Source organism: Marmota flaviventris, chromosome 17 (genome assembly GCF_047511675.1).
Source record: "Marmota flaviventris isolate mMarFla1 chromosome 17, mMarFla1.hap1, whole genome shotgun sequence".
Classification (NCBI taxonomy): Eukaryota; Metazoa; Chordata; class Mammalia; order Rodentia; family Sciuridae; genus Marmota; species Marmota flaviventris.
The window spans coordinates 24,530,576-24,548,690 of record NC_092514.1 but is presented as its reverse complement, the minus strand read 5'-3'; the positions used below and the strand labels follow the sequence as shown (position 1 = coordinate 24,548,690).

General features: G+C 39.8%; 1 protein-coding gene across 1 annotated transcript; it reads left to right on the top strand.

Moving 5' to 3' along the window:
• Nucleotides 1–11,593: 11,593 nt before the first annotated feature.
• On the top strand, nucleotides 11,594–12,275 carry LOC114101804 (caspase-3-like). Its single transcript, XM_027946966.2, has 2 exons — nucleotides 11,594–12,088; nucleotides 12,210–12,275. Exons 1-2 carry the CDS (start codon nucleotides 11,606–11,608, stop codon nucleotides 12,273–12,275), a joined length of 549 nt encoding a protein of 182 aa, XP_027802767.2. The 5' UTR covers nucleotides 11,594–11,605.
• The last annotated feature ends 5,840 nt before the right edge of the window (nucleotides 12,276–18,115 follow it).

The following is an 18,115-nucleotide window of genomic DNA, read 5'->3' as shown; positions in this document are numbered from 1 at the left end:
TCTTGGGATACCAGGTGACAGTTCTGCTTCTTCACATGTTAAAGTTTGAACATTAGAGAAACACGCCGAGGCAAGCATATAAAGCAGATTTATTTAAAAATGGGTAACATAGACTTCTCCAGAGAGGGAGAAGGGGGGTATAACTGGTATCTCCAACTTCCTGGACTCACTCAAAGTGGCCTCCTTGATCCAACCTGACTCAATTTACCTATCTATAATGACTGCCTGTCTAATTCTGACTTCAAGACCCCTATCTCAAAATAAAAAAATAAAAAGGGCTGGGAATGTAGTTCAGTGACAGAGCACCCCTGGATTCAAATCCCAGTTTAAAAAAAAAAGGAAAGCCCAAGTTTGGGTAGAATAAGTACCCAGGCTAGCCAACAGTGTGAGTTTATTTCTATCACCTCACACAAAACAAGTGTGACTGAAAAATACACCACCTAGACCTGATGCCACAATATAAAAGCTGCAAAGGTCCTTTGGACCATGTTATACCCCATCTTGGATGTCAGGATTAAGCCATTGTCCTGTGAGCAGTGGGAAGCCAGTGAGGATTCTAGAGCAGGGATGGTGGTTACAAGCACTGATCTTGGACTTAAAAAAGACTTGGGATTGATTCTGGGGCTACTTATTAATTTTTCTGAGCTTCATTTCCTTCTCTATAAAAGACGAAGTCCTTAAAATACCTCGTCTATTTACACTCATTTCTTCAGATCCAACTCATTTTATAGGGTTGTGTGAATTAACTAAGAAAATGAGTTTAAAGCACCTGATACTGTAGATATAGCAGCATTCAATAATGTTGACTGCCGGGGTCCTGCCCCAGCGGGATCCAGGGGGTCCTGAAGGATGAGTGGTGTTGGGTCCGCACAAGGAATGAGACAAGGAGTCATCCGTTGGAGCAATCTCCAGAGAGAGAGAGAGCTCTAAAACTGCTCTCTCTGGGATTCTTTTTATTCTGCTTTTTCTCATCATTATGGGTACAGAATCATTACTAAAATGTGTCTTCAATTTACAATTTCCAGATTTTCCCAGGATGTAACATTTCCTTGTTTAACAGATGCCAAATTACATAACCAGACTCTGTCTCCTAACCTGTCATTAACTTTTAAGTTTAAAGCACACCTGTACTTTGTTTCTAATCTATGATCCCATCTAAAAGTCCCCTTATAATCATCTTATAATATATTCTAAAAGCATCTAAAAATGCCTACATTGATTCTCATAAAATTGGTTAAGCTGCTTTCTCAGAGAGTTCCCTGTTCCTTAGTCAAAGTACAGCAGTTCTTAAATCTTAGTAATCTTTAACTAAAAGGCAGGCTCTGTATGTCATTTCCCCTGCTGCTAACATTAACTATACTCATGATAAATCCCTGTGTAAAATAAAAGAGGGTCTATTAGAAGGGAAGTATATTTTTCTTAGCCTTTTCTCCCCTGGATGACTGCCATAAGCTATCCTTAATCAAATAGGTTACATAAGGTGGGCTTCGTGCAATAGGTATGATACCAATCTGCTTAGGCTTGAGAGACTGAAGATATGAATTTGGATTCTTAGTTGATACAATCAATTGTGGTGCCTAGAGTTCCTATAGCATTTCCCAGAATGATAGTTGATATTTTTCTGTTTTGTCCTCAATGTCCTGAGAGATAATGAAACAGCCTTTTAAATCAGGAATCACCTGTTATAGTCTTGGTAAAATTTAATTTGGTTTAGCAATAAGTTTACTCATGCCTTCTGTTAGGTTTATGAGTATAAAATAAAAAGTCCCAATTACATACAAAACCACACTTGGTTTCCCACAAGTGCAGCCTTGCCAAACACTTTCATCCTCACTGTGACCTTGTCAAGACAGTGGGAGGGGGAACACCTTCACCAGTTGACAATTATTGTGAGCAGAGTTTTACTTCCAGAAGACTCATTAGGCAGGTTGTCTCCTAGTGAAGCAAGGCAACAAGGAACAAGGTCCTGGGGTCGGCCTTTAAATGCATTTACTGATCAAAATGGATTCGGAGTGAGAAAGGGCCTTCATGTTTAGCAGTTGGGAATGCACTGGTGACCTTTGAGAGAGTAATAAATATAGCATAATTTAGCATTTGTGCAGCTTTTTATAGCACTTTAACATAAGGGATAGGCTGTCCTGCTAGAAAATTAATAGCATAAGTGCACTTCAGGACAAGTATATCTCTTTCTAAGCACTCCTTAACTCTGGGGCTTGGGGAGACCCTGTGTAGTCCTCTTAGCGGCTGGAAAGAGGTGACTCAAACTTGAAGGGTGAGCAATCCTAATCAAGGACTCTGGGGCCAGCCGGAGGCTGAGCAGGTGGCTTTACATGTGAATAGGCAGAACTGGTGCAAGGGCACTGAGCACTCTTCCGTGACAGAAGCCAGGATGCAGGACTTGCCCATCAGGGACCCAGGTAGGACTTGCCCAGATTGGCTGCTGTCTTACCTCCAGCTCTTCTTGTTTGGAAGAGAGGATTTGCCCTACTTTGCTGGTCATCCCTAGTAGGCTGGATGATGTGAAAGCTCTTTCACCTGAAGGATAAGTGAGATCCCCCACCCCTGTTCTAAACATACTCCTTCTCTCATAAACTCCTCCACAGCTCTGTGGACTTGGAGTGATTAGTTTTTTAGTACCAGGAATTGAACCCGGGGACACTTAACCACTGAGCCATATCCCCAGCCCTTTTTAAAATATTTTATTTAGAAACAAGGTCTCGCTAAATTGCTTAGGGCCTCCCTAAATTGCTGAGAATGGCTTTGAACTTGTGATCCTCTTGTCTCAGCTTCCTGAGCTACTGGGATTATAGGTGGGCGCAGTGGCAACTGGATATTTGGCATGATTATTGTCATGCCCTTTTATAGATGAGACTGGGCACTTGTTCAAGGTTATGTATGCAGAGCCAGAGCTTGAACTTTGTGGGAAAAAAATTCTACTAAGTCTTCACTTAACTGTTCAAAAAAAAATTTTTTTTTCATATAAAATTGACTTCTATATGCTGCGCCCCTCCCCTGACTCAGGCAATGGCAAGGCCCTACTGAGGTGGATGGCGCAAGGCGTCCATCCTCTGGAGGCGGGCAGTATGTTTCTGGGAATGGGCTGGTTTGTTTTTGTATTACTTTAATAAGTATAGTTGCGACTTCTCATATGACCATTAAGTATGAAGGAAAAAACATGACTTTCCCAATTAATGCAACTACTTCTAAAGAATAGATCTGTTTGCTCTAAATGCAATGATTCAGCTGTGGAGCGTAAATTGTTAATGTCTAATGAAAAACTCCTTGTATTCCTGTCAAGGAAGTTTTTGAGAAATTAAATTAAAATCTAGAGAAGAAGAATTAATGTTAAGAAGACAGATTAGTGCTTAGTACTGGGCAACTTGTTCTTGTTCCTGTGCACAATGGTTTGTGCTCTTACTCTTGTTTGATTAAAATTAATAACAAGTTAACCACTTGCCTTGGCACCGGTTCCAGTCAGTAAGTCAAGAAAGAATAGTCAAGGTATAGGCCAATAGTTTGGGACATTTCTAACTATTATTAAAAGTTAACTAAGCAGAAACAGCTCAAAGCAAAATGCGAACTGAAAGTAAAAATGCTTGCTTATGTCTAAGCCAAGAGACATTCTTCTTATCTAATTGTAGGTAGGTAATATTTTGTTTCTTTGAATAATGATTTCTGTTTTGTAACCACAAAGTACTGTGAGCCTGCCAAAATGAAAAGTATATATGATTAACTTCACAAGTAAAGATTGGGATTCAGCACCTTCACTTTGGTGTCTCTATTGTTTCTCCACCCCCCTTTCGCCAACTCCTCACCATCCGTTTGTCTCCTGAGACCCCCTGCTGGAGCTGGACTCCGACATCTATAGAATTCATGATAACAGAATTCCAGAGATGAGAATCTTAAAAATGCAAATCTTTAAAGCGAACAAAGAGTCTCAGAAAGATAAGGCAATGTTCCCCTCTCCTGAAAGGAAGACACCATTCTGCATTAAAACTCTAGGCCAAATAGTCTGGTTGGACAGAAACTAAAGATCTTTCTCAAGAATATCAATCTGCTTCTTTTATGCAAAACGGACAATTGTCTGAATAACAATTTTGTAACTTGTACCAATTCATCCTGTTTCCTGTTAAGACAAAAAATTGTCCTGGCAAGTGTTATTTGATCAGAGGGATTTTTCTAATCTTCTAAGACTTTTTAAATTCTTGCCATGCCTTATAAAAATTACCTCTCAAAACCTGTCATTCTGATTGGTTGCTGCAACGGGTTGAATGGTGTTGCTCCCAAAGATGTTGAAGTCCTAATCCCCCATTACCTGTGAAGGTGATCTGATTTGGAAAAGGATTTTTGTAGACGTTCAGGGTAAGGTGAGGTCATTAGAGAGGACCCTGATCCAACTGAAGTCATTATAAAAAGGGAACATTTGGACACAGAGACACTTGTATGGAGGGAAAGGATGCATTTCTACTTAAGAAAGACCAAAAACAGACCACGTATCTCTGGGAATTTATTATAATAAGAATGACATTTCGCCAGGTGGTGGCACATGCCTGTAATCCCAGGAATATGGCCTGTGAAGCCAAGGAACATCTGTGACTACTAGAAGCTAGGCAAAAGGCTAGAAACAGTGTCCTTCCCAGCTCTCAAGGAAACACTGCCTAGAAGAAATGCCCATTTTCTATTGGTTGCTGTTTTCATTATGAATTTGTAGGTTCTCATTTAAAAACTAGGCACCTTGGTGCTGGAGATGTAACTTGGTGGTAGAGTCCTTGCCTCATATACACAAGGTCTGGATTTGATCCCTAGCCCTGAAAACAACAACAACAACAACAACAAAAAAGAGGCACCTTCTGTCTGTTTTGGATATTGCAAACTTTTTTTTTTTTTCCCAATCTGTCACTTATCTGTACTTTTTTTTTTTTTGGTATTGGGGATTGAAGTCAGGGGCACTCAACCACTGAGCCACATCCCAAGCCCTATTTTGTATTTTATTTAGAGGCAGGGTCTCACTGAGTTGCTTAGTGCCTTGCAGTTGCTGAGGCTGGCTTTGAACTTGTGATTCTTCTGTCTCAGCCTCCCAAGCTTCTGGGATTACAGGCTTGCGCCACTGTGCCCAGTTTATCTTTACTTTTAAGACGGTGTTATTTTTCATACAGATATTTTTTATTTTTATGTAAGCAAATATATTAATATTTCATGGGTTCTAAATTTTACACATTGTTTAGGAAGGTTTTCTCCATCCCAAAGTCACACAAATCTTTCACTTTTTAAAAAAAATATATTTAAGGATCAAACTTTGTATTTTTTCCAGATGGATAGCTAACTGATTGGCACCATTAATTGAACACATCCCTTCCCACTGATGTGAAATGTCATTCTTTTTTTTTTTTTTTTTTTTTTTTGGTATTCAAGGGGCACTCAACTACTGAGCCACATCCCCAGCCCTATTTTGTATTTTATTTAGAGGCAGGGTCTCACTGAGTTGCTTAGCACCTCACCTTTGCTAAGGCTGGCTTTGAACTCGAGATCCTCCTGTCTCAGCCTCCCAAGCTGCTAGGATTACAGACCTGTGTCACGCGCCTGGTGAAATGTCATTCTTATTATAATAAATTCCCAGAGATACATGGTCTGTTTTTGGTCTTTCTTAAGTAGAAATGCATATGCACATGTTGAGTGGCCCAGATGGCAGCCGACTAGAGAATGCATGCCTACGATGCCTCCCTTCATTTGATGCCATGTACATAAGTGGGCCATATCTCCCAAGATTTTAAGAGCTGCCAGACACCCAGATTTTCATGTAAAATTTCCAGCTTTTAAAAGTTAGGATTTTGATGATGAAGAAGTTAACACTCTTCTGCTGCTGCCCAAGGTACAGCCTTCCTGTCTATCCAAGGTCCAAGCTGCTGCTTGTATGAGCGCCCTGAGGTTAGCAGTTTGACTCTTGGAAAGATTACTGCATATTCATTCCTTTGTTCTATGGTTTAGTTATTTAGTGATACCATGAAAATATCATGAGTCTTGAAGTCAGATATGGTTCAAATGGCAGTTCTTTCCTCTGTGCATATATTATTCTGTGGATATGCATATGCACATATGTGCACATTTAAATGCTATAAATCACAGCTTCCTAAAATGTAAAAATGTGAATTGAAATTAGTTGATTAGATAACACTACAAATTATATAGAATAAATTACTGCAGAAATATTAAAAACATTTTCAACTTTTAAAATGCTGGCAATAAATTTTTTGAAATAAAAAAAATTATGAAGGACAAAATATATTTGTAAACAGATAGCTGCTCGTGGCACACCAGCTGGGGACCTCTACTCCAGATGCTGAAATACGATAGTGTAGTGTCAGGCCAGACTGGGTCCAGGAGTCCACTTCCAACTCTTTCCACTGCCAACATAAAGAAGCCAAGAGACAGAGATGCAGCAGGCTTGGAAACCTCCTGGGGAAGAAAGCAGCTTTGAGGCTCATCTCATCTCTCACCCACGAGATGATGAGGTGGTGCCACATTTGCTAAACAACCGGGAGGTAAAGGTCACCATAAGGGAAGGGATGGTAAAATTCTTAGTCAAATTGGGCTTCCTAGACCTTGCTAGACGGAGTTGCAAAGAACTATGGATTGGAAGGAGACTGGAAAGTAAAATGCTGGCCAAGGATAGAGCAAGGCTTTGCACTTCAAAACAAGCTGGGTAGTAATAACCTCTCCTATCTAAAAATAATGAAGCTCCCGGAATACTCTCCAACAGTTTAACCAGAAAAGGAATGGCAATGAACATAGTTTTCCAAGTCTTGCATGGATGTTAGGATTCACTAGTAGTAGTAGTAGAAGTTTACTGTTTATGGAGAGTCCCTTCACATTATCTTGTCTCTCAAAGCAACCCTGTGAGGAAGGAAACATCAGAGTTTTTATTGTCCCCTACAGAAGAGGAAGTTGGCATTAGAGTCAATTGGAATCAGGTTTTTATTTTTTTTAATTATTATTATTTTTAATACTGGAGATTAAGCCCAGTGGCCCTCTACCACTGAGCTACATCTCCAGCCTATTTTTTTTTTTTTTGTGATTGAAACCAGGGGTGCTTGACCATTGAGCCATATCCCCAGCTCCTTTTTTTTAAATTTTGAGACACGTTCTTGCTAACTTGCTTAGGTCCTCCCTAAATTATTGAGGCTGGCTTTGAACTTGTAATCCTCCTGCCTCAGCTTCCCAAACTGCTGGGATTATAAGTGTGTACCACCGTGCCCAGCCAGAATCGTTTTTAGATGGCTCTGGGTTATGAGGAAGGAGAACTGTATGAAGAATAAAGGACCCTTTCTCCTTTTCTGTGCACATCTCCACAGGATCAACTCATGGAACACCTCCCACCTGTTTTTTCTAGGCCTTGAAAACATAGCAGTAACAGATCCTGGGCATCATCTTTCCCTTTGGCCAGGTCAGTCCTCTTTACTCAGAACTGTGACCCAAACTAGACATGCCCTATTCCTTTCTAGTTGGAGCAGTGACCTCAAGCCAACTTTTTGTTTTGTTTCCCTATTGGTCACTTCCTGGAATTCACTGACCTGTGCCAGAAATACAACATGCTTTTAAACGCTTGAGGCATAAACAAGTGGTGTAGCAGGATCCAAATTCCAGCCATGTCTTAATTGTGACCTAGTTTTATGTTTCAGGCAGGCCACACCATTTCCAGTGCTTGCCATTCTGAGAGCAGGGATGGCACTTAGGATTTCTCTTGAAGCAGAAAATGGCACCCCACTGGTGAAGAGACCGGTCTTTAGGGCATTTTAGACCAACCTGTTTTTTGGGAGGGTAGGTACTGAGGATTGAACTCAGGTGCTTTACCACAGAGCTATTTTCTCAGCTTTTTTTGAGACAGTGTCTCACTAAGTTTCTGAGGCTGACCTTGAACTTGCAATCCTCCTGTCTTAGCCACCTGAATCATGGGGATTAAAGGCATGTGCCACTGCACCTGGTTCCTTTTTTATTTTCACTACTTTTCCTTCATCTACTTCTAATGCCTCTATCTTTAGGAGTATCTGTCTGAGGGGCAGGAGGATATGCTAGATATATGTCAGGCAGTCTTACACCACCTCCCCCATGCTTAAGATCCCATTAGTTCTCGACTTGCAGACAAAGAGGTTCTTCTATTGACTGAAATAGAATTGTCTCCCCCCCCAAAAAAGTCTTCAGTTCAAAGCCCTGGCATCTGTGAATGTGAATTTACTTGGAAAAAGGGTCTTTGCAGAAGTAATTAAGAGATAAGATCATCCTTGATTAGGGTGGCAATAAATCCAAAAACATGGATTTGGTGTCCAGTGGTATCCTTACAAGAGACAGAAAAGCAGAACATACACAGTGACACAGGGGAGAAGACCAAGTGAAGATGGAAGCCGACTAGACTTATGCAGCTCACAAACCAAGGAACACCAAAGATGGCTGGTAGCCTCCAGAGAAAGAAGAAAGGCATGGAATAGATTGTCTCAGAGTCTTCAGAAGGAACCAACCATTCCAAAACTTTGATTTCAGATTTCTGACCCCAAAACTGTGAGACAATAAATTTCTGTTGTTTCAAGCTACCAACTTTGTGGTCATTTATTACAGCTGTTCTAGAGCAAATATACAGACTTGATTTGCTTTCTCCTTCCAAATAAGGACTACTGGATGCAACTCAATCCAAATGCTGCCTTCATTTTGTCTTTCTGGGGTCTTTTGTAACAGTTCTTAGGTGAAAATGTCATGCTGAGAGAGATATGTATGGGTGTCCACCCCATCAGGTGTCTGTTTACCAGCAGAGGAGCCTGGAGGCCCCTTGTGAGGTACTGGGCTCTGTAGCTTCAGAATTAGGCTCCATATCCTCATCCATATCCAATCTGTCTGCTCCCATCTTGGCCCTTTCTTTCTGCCTGATCCACAGGCTGTTTTCTAACTTTTCTTCAGCAACTTCTATCTATTCTTCTGTTTATAAAATGGCCACAGTTTCCTGGGGCAAGTTTGAGGACTATAGTCCAAATTTGGCTTTACAACCAAACATTGCCTCATATGGACTCTGTTGTAAGGAAATGTCAAAGGCCTGATTCCTCACCATCTGTAAGAAACGTAGGCCTTCTACCCAGTAACATGAGTGGTTACTTTGCATCCAGAAATTTACCATGTTCTTCACATCATGCCTTGTTTATTCCAGGGAGCCCTGGCCTTGGCCAGCAAGGTACTCACCAGAGACAATCTTAAAGTCTGGCCATACCTCATTGAGCTCATTAACAGTTTGGTTTGTGAACTCTATGTCACTGTCAGATTCTAACATGTTGAGTATACCAAGAATTATGAATATATCCAACAAAACACTGACAACTTCATGGGTCTTTTTGTCTTTTAATGGCTGTAAAATAAGAAACTTTGTCAAGTGATCCTGGTAATATAAAATAAACTTGAACTTGCCACAGCATTTGACTGCATGTCAAGTATTTCAACTTGACATCTGGAGTCCATGTCTTTAAAAGTCTTGGGCTTAGGTGCAAGGCCTCTGTTGGGCACTGGATTCTTCTGATGGCACTGTTTACAGAGTCAGATATAAGATAATGACTTCTTTGGTGACATTCTCATATTTTCCTTGTAGCTCCTTGAGCATGTGTGTCTGCCCACCATGCCCAATACTGAGATGTGTACAATGAAGAATATCAAACATGTACATAACACCATATTCGATCTCACTCCCCATGAGTAGCCTCTATCAATTTCTCTGTGCCCTGTACAGAGATGCCATCATATTTTGTGGCATGGCGATAAACACGTGATGACTTCTTCCCCTTTACCTTAGCTTCTTTGACTTCCTTTATTGTTTGAAAGTACTTTTCTTTGGAAAATACCTTGCTGTTATAACTTTTGCTTTCTATTAACTTTGTTACACTTGCAGGAAAATTTTCTCTCATGTGACTTATCTCCATTTCTATTTCACTTTCATTTGAAATTCCAAGTGGATTATTTCTAGCTCTCTGTGGCATTATAGAGAACTGAAAGAAGGGTCCTAAAAAAAGGATTAAGAAAATGGAACAAATTTAAATTCACTGATACACCAACTGAAGGACTTCAGTCCTTAAATTCTTCATCTGATTTTTGAAGACTATTATATGGAAGAAAGATAACAGAATAATAGGATAAAGCAGTCAGAGTGCCAGTGAGGAGCTTTCAAAACCAGAGCATGCCAACAGAATTTGAAATCTGTAAGGTAACAAATATGTAGCGATTTTAGACAATAGGCAAACATTATGGAAACCATTAGCTTATACAGTGAGACCTAATAAATAGGTCTTGTTAATTAAATAGAAGTGGAAATCCCTAAGATAGTAGGTAAATATCTTATCCTCAGTACCTTTTTTATTGTTGTTGTTTGGTACCAGAGATTAAACCCAGGGGCACTTCACCACTTAACTGTATCTCTAGGTCTAAGTTGCTGGTTTCAAACCTGTGACCCTCCTGTCTCATTCTCCCATGTCATTGAAATTATAAGCCCGAAAGCACCCTCAGTGTCTTTTAAAATAATGTAAATGGGCAATGGTACTAGAAGATACAACAAAATAATAGCAAACTCTTAAATGGAAGTTAGCATAGAGAGGGCTTTTTAAGCTTTTCCACAATGAACACAATCAATTTCCTATGGCTGAAGAGTCTGTCCTCCTTTAAGGGGAAACCAAGAAGAAATCAGTGGGGATATTTTTAAATGATGGTTTTCCCCTGATGATTGTACATAGGATTAATAAATGAAGATTCTGAGTCCTTACCTTGTGGGACCATGTTCTCATAACTATCTAGCATTCTGTCTCAGAAGCAGTCCTTCCAAGAGTCTTCCAAATATGTGGAATCTTTGGTTAGATTCTCAAATGTTAGAGTCTCCTAAAACAGTACTGGCTGCTGTCACAGGGACCATTCTGACCCTGGAGGTTGGGCTAAGGAGTAGCTTCAGCAGGATTGGGAAGAGATGGCGGAGAACGCCAGGAATAACGGTATGCCAGTACATGACTCTGAATGAATCATGTGAATATTATATAGAAGAGATTAGGAGAAAGTCTCAGGATCCAACAAAATGAGTCTAGCTTTGTTGGTGAGGCAAAGGGGTTTGCCTTTCTGGAAGGTCAGTACATCTGACCTGTTATAACAATTCTTAAAATGAAACCCATGTTTCCAGAATGAAGGTCAAGTCCACGTGTAATTGTGCACTCCAAGGGAGGTAGACGCTTTCAGGTGCAGACTTAATGGCTCTAAACAAAGGTAGCAAGGTCTGTTTCCAGAAATGAAGATAATTCCGTACAAAGAGCCACGTCAGATTGCTGTGCTAAAAAGAAATATCCCAAATGAAGTTGACATGCCACCAAGAGCAGAGAATTCCTCAGGAAAAGAACTTGATATTCAGGTATCTAAATTAAGATTTCTTAGTTAGAACAACCCTAAGGTACAGGATGGGGATGGAGTCAGAGGAAAAGTTCACATGATGATAAGGGGAATCCAACAAGCTTAAGAAAACAAGATCCTTGTGGGGTGGCGGAAGCCTGGCAGGTGTGTGTGTGCCGAGTGGTGCTCCTAGAGCTACGCGTTAAGAAAAGTAACCATGGAGAACAATGAAAACTCAGTGGATTCAAAATTCATTAAAAATTTTGAACCAAAGATCATACATGGAAGCAAATCAATGAACTCTGGAATATCCTTGGGCAATTGTTACAAAATGGATTATCCTGAAATGGGTTTATGTTTAATAATTAATAATAAGAACTTTCATAAAAGCACTGGAATGACCTCTCGGTCTGGTACAGATGTAGATGCAGCAAACATTAGAGAAACATTCATGAACTTGAAATATGAAGTCAGAAATAAAAATGACCTTACACATGAAGAAATTGTGGAGTTAATGCACAATGTTTCTAAAGAAGATCATAGCAAAAGGAGCAGCTTTATTTGTGTAATTCTAAGCCATGGTGATGAAAGAATAATATTTGGAACAAATGGACCTGTTGACCTGAAAAAATTAACAAGTTTCTTCAGAGGAGATTATTGTAGAAGTCTAACTGGAAAACCCAAACTTTTCATTATTCAGGCCTGCCGGGGTACAGAACTAGACTGTGGCATTGAGATAGGCAGTGGCATTGATGATGACCTGGCATGCCACAAAATACCAGTAGAGGCCGACTTCTTATATGCATATTCTACAGCACCAGGTTACTGTTCCTGGCGAAATTCCAAGGATGGATCCTGGTTCATCCAGTCACTGTGTGCTATGCTGAAACTGTAAGCTCATAAGCTTGAGTTTATGCATAGTCTCACTCCGGTAAACTGGAAGGTAGCAACAGAATTTGAGTCTTTTTCCCTTGACTCCACTTTTCATGCAAAGAAACAGATTCCATGTATTGTGTCCATGCTCACAAAAGAACTGTATTTTTATCCCTGAAGAAATAGTTGATTTTGTTAGTTTGTATGCCAAGTGAGAAAACAATACAAGTAATACTTTGTTTCCTCTCCCAATTTTATCTAAAGATGATACTTTGAAACATACCACTTCTGTAATAGAACCACAATGAAGCTACCTCAAAATTAGGTAGTTGACTTGAATTTAATTAGGAATAAATAAATATGGATAATGGTGTAATCATTATGAGAGGAAATTATTGTAAATTTACATCTTTTGTAATTCACAAGATTTAGTGATGCCATGCTATGAATTTTTAATAATTTATGAAGATTAAATGTTTCAGTAATGATGAATTTTAATATTTTTCTCCACACATTTAAGACCGTGCATTCTAGTTTTTGTCAAACTATACAAATGATGATGTGGAATTATGGACCTTAGAACTTAGGGTCATGGGCGTGTTCAAAGGCTTAAGCCTTTATTTTAGAATTGATAAACGGAAGTCAGCCAACTGCATTTTTACATCACTTGTCATAACTCATGGTTTTGTGCTATTTGTTCTGAGCATGCCTATTGTAAAAAAATTATGTTTACTTGAAGAAGAGAACTAAATATTTTAGAGAAAGTATGAGCAAGCTGAGTTGATTCTTTTAAGGCTAACTTGCAACATTAATGGAGGGACAGAATCATAACTCTAAGGTGCTAAGATCTACCAGCATATGTTTCTTCTCATTTGTTTTTATGCAAATCAACTTTACAGACCAACAAAATGTCTAAAGAACTAATATTAAAAAATTCAATTTTTGATTGTTAGGATAAACGAAGAATTGCTACAGGAACATACTAAAATATGTTGTGTACAATAAATAGTGAAACTATAAGGAAAGAACAGTAAATGATCAGCTGGACACTCTGTAATTTGAGAGAAAATGGTTTGAGCCTAAGATGTGGAACAGCCTATTCAGTGTAGGCAGAGCCATAGACTGGGCTTCAGAAAAGCACCACCTGCTGGTTTCTTACATGTACAGGTGTGTGTATGGCAGATGCTTCTTAGGCTTGAATAGTGCCATAAGACGGACCAAACCAGAAACTTACAAAATGGATATTTTTGCAAAGGTGGTGAGAGTCATAGTAAAAATCATGGTATTCCTTGTGGTAAAACTTGTAAATGTTATTTTTGGAAGTTTACAGTCAAAGTAAAATAGTGGCAAAATTGTATGTAGTTATCTGAAATAAAATGACCATGCACACAGGACTTCAGAAGCATCTGGTGGGATCCTGTCCTGTGCACAGAGGGAAACTGGAGGCCAGAGCTTAGCCCTAGCCAGTGAGGCCAGAATCCTGGCTTCCTCACACCTGGAGATATTGAGCCATTACTGACTATACTGGCAGGTCTCACTGGCTTTTGTCCAACATTTCACATGAGCTTTCTTTTGCCTAAAGAAAGGAACTCATGTTTTAATTTACAGCTAATTGATTCGATCTACTGACTTTTTCTAAGACAATGTAGCATGTAATGGTATCTTATGATGTGTTCCTGTGTGACAATTTTGTAAAAATTTGTTATTGAATTTTTATTTCAAAACATAAATTCAAACTTAAGATAAAAAAAAGAAAGAAAGAAAACAAGATCCTTGGGATTCTAGTCATCAGATGCAGAGCTGAAGGGAAAACAGAATCCTGAGAAACAGAAAAATCTGGAAATGTTGAAAAGCTCTGAGCAAAAGTCCCAGTTAAGCTGAGGCTGTTTCCAGGTATTAAAGATTCTTCACTAAAAAAGGCATGCTCATACATTGCTGGTGGGACTGCAAAATGGTATAGCCAATATGGAAAGCAGTATGAAAATTCCTTGGAAAACATGGAATGGAACCACCATTTGACCCAGCTACCCCACTCCTTGGTCTATACTCAAAGGAATTAAAAAGAGCATACTGGGGCTGGGATTGTGGCTCGAAGGTAGAGTGCTTGCCTAGCACGGGCGGGACCCGGGTTTGATCCTCAGCACCACAGAAAAATAAAGACATTGTGTTGTGTCCATCTACACCTAAAAACATAAATATTAAAAAAAAGAGCATACTACAGGGACACAGCCACATCAATATTTACTGCAGCACAATTCACAATAGCTAAACTGTGAAACCAACCTAGATGCCCGTCAGTAGATGAATGGATAGGGAAACTTTGGTATATATACACAAATCAAATGCCATGAATACATGGCATTTGCAGGTAAATGGATGGAGTTGGAGAATATAATGCTAAGAGAAGTTAGCCAATCCCAAAAAAACAAATGCCAAATGCCTTCTCTGATGCATGGGAGGAATAGAAGAACTCTAGAAAGGCAGAGGGGAAGAGGGGAAAGGAGGGGGTAAGGGGTATAAAAAAGATGGTGGATGAGATGGAAATCATTTCCCTAAGTACATGTATGAAGACACGGATGGTATGAATATAGTTTGTATATAACCAGAGATTTGAAAAAATGTGCTCTATATGTGTAATATGAATTGCAATGCATTCTGCTGTCATAAACAAATAAAAAAATTAAAAAAAATAAGACTCTCCACTAAAAAGACTCTAAATTCCCTTCCTCAGCAGCACTGGCTAATTGTGGAATATTCCTGACCCTGACAACACTGATTATAAAACCACTGACTTAATAGAACCCATATTAATGTACTGATAAGACATACCCAAATGCATATTGTGAAAAATATGCATTTTGGAATTGAAGAAACTTTTGCTAAATGCTCTTGACACTAAGCCTGAGTTCAAGATCTTCAGTGCAAACTGACATTTTGAAGGCTGTAAAAGGTCTTGCAGTAAAGAAATCAGTTTGTTTCACCTACCATTTCCATGTTATCACTGACATGAAACTTTGTTTTCTTTCTTTTTATAAATTATATTCTTTATTTTTTTAAAAATTTTTTTAGTTATAGATGGGCACAATACCTTTATTTATTTTAATGTGGTGCTGAGGACTGAACTCAGTGCCTCACACCTGCAAGGCAAGCGCTCTACCACTGAGCCACACCCCCAGCCCATAAATTATTTTTTAAAATATTTTTTTTAGTTGTAATTGGACACAATATCTTTTACTTATTTTTATGTGGTGCTAAGGTTTGAACCCAGCACCTCAGACGTGCTAGGCAAGCGTTCTACCGCTGAGCCACAACCCCAGCCTGGGACTTCGTTTTCTAAGGAATATGCATTACTATTCCAGTCAGTCGTAGTGATCCTCACAAGAGACTTAAAACCACAAGGTATTCAGTGGGGTCCAGGAAGAACTCCTCTCACATACCTCACTGAAACCAGCATCTATTAAAACTGAGTGGCTGTATTGGTTGTTATTTGAGGTCCTTCAGGTGATTCCAGAGGAAGAAGGCTCACCTCCATCCTAAAAAAAAATGAAGACAGGTTGGAAATAGTTTATAAAAGATATAAAATGTCTTTAATATTTGATGGCCTTATTCTACCCTAAAAGCACAGCCTAAAGGCCACCTTTGGCTAACAGTGATCATTATTATTATTATTAGTGATTTACTTATATTTACAGATTGGGAAATTTCACATAAAAATCCTGAAAAATGGGGGCTGGGGTTGTGGCTCAGTGGTAGAGCACTCGCCTAGCATGCGAGAGGCACTAGGTTCGATACTCAACACCACATAAAAATATTGTGTCCACCTAAAACTAAATATTAAAAAATGGAAAGGTCTAGCCACACTGAGGGCAACAACTGGCTTGAGTTGTGGAGGCAGCATCTTCCCTTAGGTAGAGCCTGTGGTCCCATAACCCAGTCTTTAAGTGAACTACCTTTTTCATTTTACACGCATGGTGCTGTAGCTATCTTAATTACCAATGTATTTTCTAAAGCACCATGAAAGAAATGTGACCTAAATAAATAGGCTTTTTGATGTGATTTGTGTTGCTGGGGTAACTGATAAACTTAGTTAAATTGGGTCTTCAGAAGCCATGTTTACTCCCTTCCTCATCCATCTGTGCATCTTTGCTTGGGCTCTTCCCAACCTGGAATTTTTCACCGATTTTCCAAAATACAGCCAGCTCAAGCCAGTCTCCCTGATGTATTCAGCAACTATAGCTAATGGCCATCTCTCCCTCAGCTGAACAGCCTGTACCACCTGCTGTAGCACTCTGCTTTGCATTTTTGCTCCACTGGTTCAGATGTATACAACCTAGAAGGCTGAAGTTTCTACCTACCTGCATCCCACAGTTTGAGCACAAAAAGGTGTTCAATAAGATTATCTCTGAAACACGTTTTACAGGTATGCAGTTATTACTGAAGCAGTGCAGGAGTATGGTTTAGTGTAAGCTCTTGAGAATTCAATTTTTGACTCTACTATGTGACTAAGGCAGTTACTGGGGCTGCAGTTTTTTTCATCTGTAATGGGGACATTACATAGCAAGTTATTAGGACTCAATGATAATGCACATAAGGCTTCATGAAACACAAATTCTAGCTAGTTCTGGGTTTGAGTATCACCTCCTTAGTGAGGTCCTCCTTACACCCCTTTGGCAGCCTCAGCTGACCTGGTAGGCTAATCATTGCCCCCATCTACCTGGTGAAGGGTGGACAGCTCAGGGGTGCATGAATGACTCCAGTGGGTGGTACAGGAAAGGGCTGGATACTACAAAACTCAGGGCAGTTCTTAGGGTGAAAGGGACACTCCAGGGAACATCGCTTGAGCAATGCTCACTCCTCCAGGCCACAAACAGCTTGAACTACAGCACCAGAACAGCATCTCCATGACCCGCCCTCCTCACCAGAAGTGAGGCTGCAGGGTTGGAAGCCCCACCCCCAAAGGGACCCAAGGCAAGGAGAAACCTTTTGAATGTAGAGGGCTGGGCAGGACAGCTGTGCAGACTCAGTATTTAGTGTTTTCTTTGCTGAGATGATACCTAGGGCTGGCATGCATGTGACCAGGCTAAGGCAAATGATATTACCCATTTCTCACATTGTCACAAAACCTCAAATGCCTCCTGCCTGGAAAGTGAACTGCCTTCATGCCTTGTGCCTGCTTATAGGATTGCACACACTGCAGCTACAATCAACTGCCTGCATTTCACACCATTTCAGTACTTCAAGAGAACCTGCATTTTAGAACATTTTGTATTTCATACTGCAACCCAAAGATTTTGGACTAACAGCACTCAATCAGCACCAGTGCAAAAATAAGTTCAGAGGACCCACATGTAGCTCAGAGAAAGTGAGACTTCTCATTTTAGAGGAAAAGTTTGAAGCAGGGCTACTGGTCACAGCAGCTTCTCTTCTTTATTCTAAGACTTTTTATCCAAAGACATAAATTTTTATGAAAAAAAGTAAATATGCTGTATCCTTATGGCAGCCCATTAGAAGGAAGACAAATTCAAGAATAAATATTCCCAGCTGGCTTCTTTTGTAGGCCTTCCCGATGATGCCAATGCAGCCATGATGTAGACCAAATGCTTCTGTGCCTGCTGTAAAAAAACCACCATCTGATTTCAGGAAACTGTTAAGTACTTAAAAAAAAAACCCTCACGGACTTCTCAACTATGAAAGAACTAATCCTCAAAGTTCAAAGGCCAACTCAATTGAGCCACAAGTAAAATGGATGGCCAGTTTTTGAACAGCAAATATCACCCAAACTTCCCTTTACAGATCCAAAGGCTGATAAGGCACTAAGAAACCAAACCACCAAAGTACCACACATAAAACAAAA